We start from the raw sequence: 11,427 nt of genomic DNA on the forward strand, positions 1-11,427 counted from the left end.
TTTTACAGTTTTTCATTTCTAAATATACTGTATTTGGGTTTCTAATGAACTCCATGCATTAATGCATTAATATATGATTTTGTCATTTATAAGAGTATAATTTTTTGGAAAAGGATATTATCTAATATTTAATTATTATATTTAATTAATATTTAATTATATATTACTATTTGTGGTTATGTGCACCTGAGGACAGGTGTCTTTAGAGGTCGGCAGGGTGGAATCCCTTGAAGCTAGTTATGAGCCACTGGGGCACTGGGAATAGATCTTGAGTTCTCTGCAAGAGTATTATGGACTCTTACCTGAGACAGCTCTTTAGCCCAGGGCATCATTCTTATCATAATAACTGTGTGTGCACTTATGTGTGCCTTTACATTAGGTAGAATTTAACACAACTTTGTCAAGTTGTAGTGAGATTGTTTCCATTACTGTTTCTTAAAAATATTCATGGCACTGTCTCCATTAAATTACTCTAAAGATTTGACTGTTGATATAAGTAGATAGATGTCATTGAATTAAAAATGTACTCCTATCTCATTTTAGTCTATAACTAGAATAAATTTACTTATTTATTTCTTTGTGTCTTACAGGATGTTCAACTAAAAGTAAAAACCTACTTGCTTGGAACTGATTTATCTATATTCAAATATGATGATTTCATCTTTGTTCTGGATATTGTCAGCAGGTAGTGTTCGGAATACTGTCTCCTGTCGCCCAGTTCAACCATAAAAATGAAAAGAAATCAGAATGAGTTTTCTGCATAACTTCTTTATGGAAGAGGATATAATCATGTGTGACTGATGAATCTGGGCTTGAAGGATCTTTTTAATTTTTTTCAGATACCTAAATTTCTATTAGTTATACTTGTTAAAGAAAGAATCTGGACAATTACTTGTTTTTCTTTTTTTGTTTGTTTCTCTTTTTCTATAAGGATGTTCCAAAACTTATACTTTTTTTATTATTTTATTAGATATTTTCTTCATTTATATTTCAAATGCTATCCCGAATGTCCCCTATAAAACTTACACTTTTCTATTGAACTAGGTTGATGCAAGTTGGAGAAGAATTTTGTGGTAGCAAGTCTGAAGTTTTGCAGGAGTCCATTAGAAAACAAAGTGTGAATTACTTCAGGAACCACCATAGGTAAGAAATTCAGCAAGAGGTAATGAGACCATTTATCCATGCTTTCTTTTATAAGACTGGCTAATTTAAAGCTATTTTTAACTTTCAGTAAATAAATTTATTATGTCTCTTTTTTAGATAGGGATACTTCATCAAGAATATACTAGAAAGTATTCTCATTAGTTATTCCTTGTAAAGCTTAATTTTTTTTTTATTGGGTTGAATATACTGGAGTAAATAATGAACTGGTTTCTTTAGAGGTAAAACGTTAGCGTCAGATCAGGGTTACTGAAAGATTCTAGTCACTGCTCTGTGCCTGCAGGTGTTTTGCACAAGGAGAAAGGACATGAGAACAGTGACAGGTAGTGGCAGCCCTCAGAGGTGTGCTTCTGAGTCTGCTTCCAGGGATGAGAAGGCCTGTAGCTTAGCAGGTGTGATGCTCATTCCCCAGTTGCAAAGCTGAGATTGTGTGCAGCACTGCTTGCTTAACCGTCACTACAGCCAGTGTTGGAAAGGGCGATTACGTGGTGGTCTATGAGTGCAAGAAGATGCAAAAAAGTGTGGCCATGGCAGTGTGATCATGGGCCCAAGCCCTACCAGACAGGTTTAAAATGTGTTTTATTTGGAGAGGGGGTGCAGAGAGGAGGAGAGAGTAAGAGCACCATGTCATAGCATGCGCGCAGAAGTCAGAGAACAACTTACCGGAGGGAGGCGAGTCTCCTTCTCCAGTATGTGAGTTCTAGGACTTGAACTTGTATTGTCCAGCCTAGCCGCAAGCATCCTTACCTGCTGACCCATGATACTGACCCCTAGATCATTCTGGATATGAGCCAGGTTCAAGTTGTATCTTTATATGTTTTATCATCAATTATTTATAAATATATTTTCATTCTGAGATTATACTTTTTACAGCTAAGTTTTGATTTTATTATTCTAATTCGGAGCCTCATAGTCTGAAATTCTTTCTATTTATTATAAATACCTTCATACAGATATGATGTATCATGTCATTAGAGAGATTATTTGGCATCAAACTATTGATTGATTATTACATATATTTGTGTTGAAGAAGAAAAGGTTTTTGATAAAAATTGGAGAAAAGTCCATAAAAGAGCCAAATGCCTACCTCCCCAAAGAGTGCTTTGTACCCAGCTGGACAACTGGAAGACCTTTTTCCTAGTGGCTGGAGGTACGGGCATTGTAAGATGTTGATTTGGGGAGTGATGGCCACTCTGCATTGTACTGTTGGGACTATTAAAGTGTGTCTGCCTTCTCTGGTACCCAGCTGTAGAAACTTTTGCTTTACACTCTGGTCAGGGTGCAAAATCCCCACGAAAGTTTATCTTGCAGAAATCAGAGAATCCAGAAAAAAGGAATTACCATTTCCTAAATACTCAGCAAGTTTTAGGGCAGCAGCTGCTGCTGCTGCTGCTGCCTCTGCTGCTGCTCTTCCTCCTTTTCCTCCTCCCCCTCCTCCTTCTTTTTTTCTGTTTTCTTGGATATTTTCTTTATTTACATTTCAAATTTTTTCCCCTTTCCCAGTTTCCCACACCTTCCGGAAACCCCCTATCCTATCATCCCTGCTTCTATGAGGGTGTTCCTCCACCCACCCACCCACCCATCCTCGATTCCCCTACACTGTGGCATCTATCAAGCCTTCATAGGACCAAGGACCTCTCCTCCAATGATGTATGACAAGGCCATCCTCTGCTACATATGTAGCTGGAGCCATGTGAACTCCTTTGCTGATGGCTTAGTCCCTGGGAGCTCTTAGGGGTCTGGTTGGTTTATATTGTTGTTCTTCCTATAGGGTTGCAAACCTCTTCAACTCTTTCAGTCCTTTCTCTTAACTCCTTTATTGGGGACCCCGCTCTCAGTCCAATGGTTGACTGAGAGCATCCACCTCTGTATTTGTAAGGCTCTGGCAGAGCCACTTAGGAGACAGCCTTATCAGGCTCCTTTTTGGCATCCACAATAGTGTCTGGGTTTGGTAACTGTATATGGGATGAATCCTTAGGTAGAACAGTCTCTGGATGGCCTTTCCTTTAGTCTCTGCTCTACACTTTATCTCAATATCTGCTCCTCTGAGTTTTCTGTTCTCCTTCTAAAAAGGACAGAAGCACCCATACTTTGGTCTTCCTTCTTCTTGAGCTTCATGTGGTCTGTGAATTGTACCTTGGTTATTTGGACCTTTGGGGCTAATATCCACTTATCAGTAGTGTATACCATGTGTGTTCTTTTGTGATTGGGTTACCTCATTCAGGATGATATACTCCAGATCCATCCATTTGTCTATGAATTTCATAAATTCATTGTTTTTAATTGCTGAGTAGTACTCCATTGTGTAAATGTACAGAAGCTTTGCAATTTTATGAGGTCCCATTTGTCGATTCTTGATCTTAGAGCACAAGCCATTGGCGTTCTGTTCAGGAATTTTCCCCCTGTGCCCATGAGTTTGAGGCTCTTCCCCACTTTCTCCTCTATAAATTTCCATGTACTTGGTTTTATGTGGAGGTCCTTGATCCACTTGGACTTGAGCTTTTTACAAGGAGATAAGAATGGGTTGATTTGCATTTTTCTACATCCTGTCCGCTAGATGAACCAGCACCATTTGTTTAAAATGCTGTCTTTTTTCCACTGGATGGTTTTAGCTCCTTTGTCAAATATCAAGTGACCATGTGTGTGTGGGTTCATTGCTGGGTCTTCAGTTCTATTCCATTGATCTTCCTGCCTGTCTCTTACCGAGTGCCATGTAGGTTTTATCTCTATTGCTCTGTAGTACAGCTTGAGGTCAGGGATGGTGATTTCCCCCAGAAGTTCTTTTATTGTTGAGAATAGTTTTCACTATTCTGGGTTTTGTTTTTTTAATTCCAAATGAATTTGTAAATTGCTCATTCTATGAAGCCACAATTATGCTTATACCTAAACCACATAAAGACCCAACAATGAAAGAGAACTTCAAACCAATCTCCCTTATGACCATTAATGCAAAAATACTCAATAAAATTCTTGCCAACCGAATCCAAGAACACATCAAAATGATTTTTCACCACGATCAAGTAGGTTTCATTCCAGGGATGCAGGGATGGTTCAGTATACAGAAATCCACTCTATAAACAAACTCAAAGGAAAAGAACCACATGATCATTTCATTAGATGCTGAAAAAGCATTTAACAAAATTCAGTATCCCTTCTTGTTAAAAGTCTTGGAAAGATGAACAATTCAAGGCCCATACCTAAACATAGTAAAAGCAATATACAGAAAACCAGTAGCCAGCATCAAATTAAATGGAGAGAAACTTGAAGCAATCCCACTAAAATCAGGGACTAGACAAGGCTGCCAACTCTCTCCCTATCTATTTAATATAGTACTCGAAGTTCTAGCTAGAGCAGTTAGACAACAAAAGGAGATCAAGTGCATACAAATTGGAAAGGAAGAAGTCAAAATACCACTATTTGAGATGATATGATCGTATAGTTAAGTGACCCTAAAAATTCCACCAGAGAACTCCTAAACCTGATAAACAACTTCAGCAAAGTGGCTGGATATAAAATTAACTCAAACAAATCAGTAGCCTTCCTCTACTCAAAGGATAAACAGGCTGAGAAAGAAATTAGGGAAACAACACCCTTCACAATAGTCATAAATAAAATAAAATACCTTGGTGGAACTCTAACTGAGTAAGTGAAAGATCTGTATGACAAGAACTTCAAGTCTCTGAAGAAAGAAATCAAAGATCTTAGATGCTCATGGATTGGCAGGATTAATATAGTAACAATGGCCATCTTACTGAAAACAATCTACAGATTCAGTGCAGTCCCCATCAAAATTCCACACAATTCTTCATAGAGTTTCAGGGCTTCTTAGGCACATGTGCAGAGCCTGCTTTTCATTGATGAGGCTACACTGTGTTGTCAGAACTGGAGAGAAGAGGCTCAGGTTCTTGCCCTACCTGTGGTGTGCCAACTCTGAGGTAGTGGGGAGCCATGCCACCTCTCAGGGCTGTGACTGAACCAGTTGTAAAGTGAGGTGGCTGGGACTGGCCTCCATAACTGTTGTTTTCCCAGTTTCCTTCTTGCTACATTTTATGTAACAAAGGCTATAACGGGTGAAACAGCAAAAAGTGGTTGTTGGATTTTTCCAATAATGTTTAAACCAAAGCCTAGACCTTTGTAGTTTACTTATTGAGTATAACATTTCTAATGGTTGTCACTTAGAAAGTGTTCACAAAAGCCACTTGGGAACAGTTCCTTCAAAGGCAAGATTAACTTGACAGGCAGCTCAGCAACAATACCAGCGTGCACACCTGTATTGACTAAAATTACTCGAGACAGGGTCTATTATATGCCCGTGTTTTTTTTTGTTTTGTTTTGTTTTTCACCAAATTGTACTACATAAACACTGAAAAGTGTTCAAGCTTCAGCACCAGTACTTTTTTAAACATGTGTCATGATAGCAAAGACACTTTATTATCTGGGTAGCCATTAAATACCATCACAAGTTAAGAGGAAGGTAGTGGCAGAGATTTCACTGAGACACAAGACAAGTTTGTCTGCATGGAAAAGCAGTGTGAAAGGCCAGGCAGAGAGAGTTTGTGGCCAGGAGGCCGCAGGGAGTGCAGCAGCCCGTCGGAGCTGGAACAGCTGCCTAGGTTCCCCTACACTGGTCTGTGTGTGCAACAGTGCAGGCCTGCTGCCCTCTATCTCAAGTCTCCATTCCACTAGTCATGTTTTACTTCCTGCCGCCAGAGCTTTAAGTCACTCAGTTTGTGGTGATTTGTTGTAGGAAACTAGCCTGCAGATGGAAATTGCTTCCTTCTGTGGTAGCAGTGTTTAACGTTTGGTTCTGTGGTAACTGTTTAACATTTTGAGAAACTGTGGAACTGTTTTCTAACCCATTAGTCACACCATCTTACATTTGTGGTGGTGTTGTATGGGGCTTCCAGCTTCTCCACGCTCTTGCCTAGCTGTCTCTCTTTGTTTGTAACTGTCCTAGTAGATGTAAGAGGTACTTTGTTGTGGCTTCAATATGCATTTCCTTAATGAATAAAGATGCTGCTAGCTTTATATGTGATTATTAGCTCGTTGTATATCTTCTGTGCAGAAGTATGTCTAAAGCTTTCCCCATTTTAAACTGGATTATTAGCCTTTTATTGTTAAATTATAAAATTATATAGTCATAGTTCCTAATTAGGTCCACTATTTTTCCCTCTGGTTTTACACATGGACACACACACATATATATTTTGAGGAAGTATCAGCTATTCTCCATGCTTTGACATGAGATCCTTTGTCTTTGTTTCTCTCTTTCTCTCCTTACCCTCCTCCTCCGCCCTCCGTGTGTGTGTGTGTGTGTGTGTGTGTGTGTGTGTGTGTGTGTGTAAACCAGAAGACGTCGATCATCTTCCCCAAATCATTCATCATTCTTCATTATATTCATTATATTTTTTGAGCCAGGATCTCTCTCTCTCTCTCTCTCTCTCTCTCACACACACACACACACACTGACTCCAAGCTTATAGGCTCTGCTAGGTTGCCTTCTATTTCCATGGGTGCTGGGAAGACAGACTTAGTTCCTCATGCTAGTGTAGCAAACCCTTTACCAATGTAACCATTTTCTAGCACACACTGTATCATCCATATATCCTGATCTATCCATTCATCCATGGCTATTCATCAATCCATCTATCCTTACCTATCCACCTATCTCTCATATATATGTGTGTGTGTGTGTGTGTGTGTGTGTGTGTGTGTGTGTGTGTGTGCGCGCACACACACACACACACACACACACACACACACANGCGCACACACACACACACACACACACACACACACACACACACTTAGCCAGTCAGGCTTTAACTGAAATCTACCTTTCAGTTCTTAAGTTTCTATTTGATTCTTGGCTTTAAAAATGTTTGTATTTATTCAGATAAAGTCTATGTTACTCAGGCAGCCCTAGGACCAAGGATTGATCATTCTTCTGCTTCAGCCTGTGAGTGGTATGGCTACAGGCATATATCTACCATGATGTCTGGCCTTTTTGTTATCATTGAAACTATTTGAAATACATAACTTGAAGTTGGTAGTGATACCTCCAACAGAGCCGCAGTTCCTGGCTCTTTTTTGTTTTCATATGAAATTTAAGATTTGTTTCAATTTCTGTGAAGAATTGTGTTGGAATTTTCATAGGGTTCTGTTGAACCTGTCGATTACTTTCAGTAGGATGACCATTTTCACAATATTAATTCTGTTAAGCCGTGAGCGTGGAGCATCCTTCCATCCTCTGGGATGTTTTCAGCTCCTTTGTTCATCATCTTAACTTTTTTCATTTTACAGAGTATTGTTCACTGCTTGCTTATGTCTATTACAAGATTTCGGGGGGGGGGGATAGTGAATTTCACCATTCTGTCCTTGATTTCTTTCTCAGTGTTTTTGTAATTCTCACACACACACACACACACACACACACACACACACACACACACATATATATATATGATAGCCACTAATTTTTTAAGTGTTTATTTTGTAGCCTATAACTTTGTTGAGAATATTTATTAGCTGTAGTCCTTGCTCAGGTAATCCCAATATTTAGAGATGTTCCTGTTTTAGATCCATCTGTTTTCTCTTCATCTTCAAATCTGGGCTTCTTAAAAAGTTTAGATTTTGTTTTAGCATGGTAGGTAGCAACAGCTAATGAAATACTGGCCTTTTCTTCAAATAGAAGTAAAGCTTTGTTTTTCTGCATCTTCCTATATAATGTCATGATGACTTAAGACATAAAGTGAGACCAGTAGTATAAAAAACCTCCATGAAATGTGGGCAGTTAGTGGAGTATCCAGAGTGTGAGTGTGCTGTGGGCCGTTAGTTGGGGATCTGATGTAGACGGTTACTAGAGAATCTAATGTGGGCCTTTAGTGGAGGATCTCGACTGAGTGTACTGTATTGTGTGCAGTTAGTGGAGAGTCTGATGTGAGTGGTTTCTGGAGTATCCCGACTAAGTGTACTGTACTGTGTGCGGTTAATGGAGTATCTGTAGTGTAAGTGCTGACCCGCCAAGTGTTAAGTACATTGTGGTGACACTAAGTCAAAGAACTGTGGAGAATGATGATTACCTTGCTATTTTTGCTTAGTAGTCTGACACTTGTCATATTTATGATACACTAATACATAAAGATTTGTATTTATATAACCCACTAGTTGTTTCTCTATTTTGGCATTGGTGCCCGATTAATTAAAACAAATTTAAGTGACAGGTTTTATATCAGGTCCTTAATAATTATATTTCTCACCTCATTTTCACACTGTGTTAAAAATATTTAGCTTAGTTAATATTTGACATATTTTGTTTTTTCTTAAGGAACATAGGGGAGCTAACAGAAGCCAGCTTTTGTAGTTTATTGTGTTAATCTGAATGGGTTGTAAAAGTGATTATGATGATGATAATTCTGTTGTTACATTATGTTATGTTTCCTGAGTTCATGCATTTCCTGCCCCTTTCTTCCTTTAGACTGTTCATTTTCTTTTCCTTAGGATACGACTTGATGAACTGAGAATGTTCTTAGAGAATGAGACATGGGAGCTTTGCCCTGTTAAGTCAAATTTCAGCATCTTGCAGCTTCATGTAAGTTTCTCCTGTAAACAAAGAAATGTGTCTTCTAGTTACTATTTGAGCTTTTGTCTTAATAGCAGCAACTCATGTGAGAGTATTTATAAAGCAACCAAAGTAAAGAACAATGGCTAGCTTCCATCCATGAAAGGCATTTCTAGCAGGCCCTTTTGTAGGAATTATCCACTGATGGGCCGGTAAAGCTCCCTTCTTTCCAAAGCTTATTTGCTTCAGTAAGCTCTTGCCAAAACAGTGACAAGTACAGTGGATTTTCTTTTGACTTCAGAAGAGAACCCACTGTTTTTTTGTTTTGTTTTGTTTTTAATTATTAGATATTTTCTTTATTTACATTTCAAATGCTATCCCGAAAGTTCCCTATACCTNCCCCCCGCCCCTGCTCCCCTACCCATCCACTCCCACTACTTGGCCCTGGCATTCTTGTGTACTGGGGCATATAAAGTTTGCAAGACCAAGGGGCCTCTCTTCCCAATGATGGCTGACTAGGACATCTTTTGCTATATATGCAGCTAGAGACACGAGCTCTGGGGGTACTGGTTAATTCATATTGTTGTTCCACCTATAGGGTTGCAGACCCCTTCATCTCCTTGGGTACTTTCTCTTACTCCTCTATTGGGGGTCCTGTGTTCCATCCACTTCAGTGTTTGCCAGGCACTGGCATAGCCTCACAAGATATAGCTATATCAGGGTCCTTTCAGCAAAATCTTGCTGGTTTATGCAATAGTGTCTGGGTTTGGTAGCTGATTATGGGATGGATCCCTGGGTCGGGTAGTCTCTGGATGGTCCATCCTTTCATCTTAGCTCCAAACTTTGTCTCTGTAACTCCTTCTATGGGTATTTTGAGAACCCACTGCTTTATATAATTTCTTTCAGAGAATGAATTGGCTATATCTTGGTACCATGTGATAAAAATGCTTATTTACAGACATAAAATACTAGTAATTTCCTACAAGGATGGATGGGCACTTAAGTTATAGCACAATTATCACATTTGCTGTATTGACAAAATGCTTCATAAATGAAAGAGGCACTTATAAGAAATACTAACTTTTACTAGTTAATTGGAGTCTTTGAAATGAAATTTGTGAAAACTGTTTAATTGGTTTGATTGAAATACATTACAATAAGTAATGGCCTGAAAGTACAGTGTGTCGAGTGGTTTCCTTCAGATGGAATGGCTTTCTAGAAGCATTAAAACAAAATCTGGTTATATTTAAAGAGTACATAGCAATTTAAAAAATTTATTTTATATGAATGGATGTTTTGCCTTATACATGTCTATGTATATATGTGTTCAGTGCTTGTGGGCAGCCAAATGACAACATGGACTCCACTGAATCTGGAGTTAGAGGTGATGAGGTCTTATGGGTGCTGGGACTTGAACCTGGGTCCTCTGGAAGAGCAGCTAGTGCTCTAATGGCTGAGACATCTTTGTAGCCCTATGTTTTCTTTGAGTAGAGGTATTGTCTTTGTTAAGTGGATTCATATAGTTCTATCATAGTGCTTTCCTAATATGTTAACAGTACAAACACTTAACAGTGGTGATCAGTTACATGCTCAAGGACAGCAAAACTAACATAAATTTCAATTGGTAATAATAAAATAACATTAAATTAGCAGAATCTTTAAGTTCTAAAATAGTTATAATCCTTAACATTTAGAAATTTAAGTTTAACATTATGTTTGCAGTATGTAAATAATTTTGTTGAATTTTTATTTAACAGATTGATCATGAATGGATTAATCATGCATTTTTAAATTTTAATTATTTATTACTATTATTATTAGATATTTTCTTTATTTACATTTCAAATTTTATCCCCTCTCTTCATTTCCCCTCCAAAAACCTCCCTATCCCATCTTCCCCCGACCCACCACTCACTAACCCACCCACTCATGCTTCCCTTTCCTGGCATGCCCCTATACTCGAGCATTGAGCCTTCACAAGACCAAGGGCCTCTCCTCTCACTGATGTCCCACAAGGCCATCCTCTGCTACATATGCAGCTGGAGCAATGAGTTCCTCCATGTGTACTCCTTGGTTGGTGGTTTAGTCCCTGGGAGCTCCAGGGGTACTGGTTGGTTCATATTGTTCCTCCTATGGGGCTGCAAACCCCTTCAGCTCCTTTGGTCCTTTCGCTAGCTCCTCCATTGGGGACCCTATGCTCAGCCCAATGGATGGCTCTGGGCATCCACTTCTGTATTTGTCAGGCACTGGCAGAGCCTCTCAGGAGACAGCTCTATCAGGCTCCTGTCAGCAAGCACTTGTTGGCATCCACAATAGCGTCTGGGTTTGGTGACTGTATATGGTATGGATCGCCAAGTGGGACAGACAGTCACTAGATGGCCTTTCCTTCAGTCTCTGCTCCAAACTTTGTCTCTGTATCTGTTCCCATGGGTATTTTGTTCCCCCTTCTAAGGAGGACTGAAGTATCCACACTGTGGTCTTCCTTCTTCTTGAGGTTCATGTGGTCTGTGATTGTATCTTGAGTATTTTGAACTTCTGGGCTAATATCTACATAATTATGCTAATATCAATGAGTGCCTTGAAAACCATTTATATCAGGGTCCTTTCAGCAAAATCTTGCTGGTGTATGCAATAGTGTCTGCATTTGGTGGCTGATTATGGGATGGACCCCTGGGTGGGGCAGTTTTTGGATGGTCCATCATTTC

The 11,427-nt window shown here is 39.2% G+C and overlaps 1 protein-coding gene across 2 annotated transcripts in view; it reads left to right on the forward strand.

Annotated features, from left to right (window-relative positions):
• The window catches only part of Vps50 (VPS50 subunit of EARP/GARPII complex), a 99,015-nt gene that overhangs the window by 54,028 nt on the left and 33,560 nt on the right, over positions 1-11,427 (forward strand). The window contains exons 15-17 of one of the 2 annotated variants that reach the window (XM_021189224.1): positions 591-685; positions 1,045-1,143; positions 8,662-8,752. In XM_021189224.1, the coding sequence (XP_021044883.1) occupies positions 591-685; positions 1,045-1,143; positions 8,662-8,752 (285 nt within the window). Of the gene's footprint in view, positions 1-590; positions 686-1,044; positions 1,144-2,114; positions 2,184-8,661; positions 8,753-11,427 lie in introns of those variants that run through there. The other variant, XM_029535055.1, reaches the window with a different exon arrangement.

This window comes from Mus pahari, chromosome 2, assembly GCF_900095145.1.
Source record: "Mus pahari chromosome 2, PAHARI_EIJ_v1.1, whole genome shotgun sequence".
Classification (NCBI taxonomy): domain Eukaryota; kingdom Metazoa; phylum Chordata; class Mammalia; order Rodentia; family Muridae; genus Mus; species Mus pahari.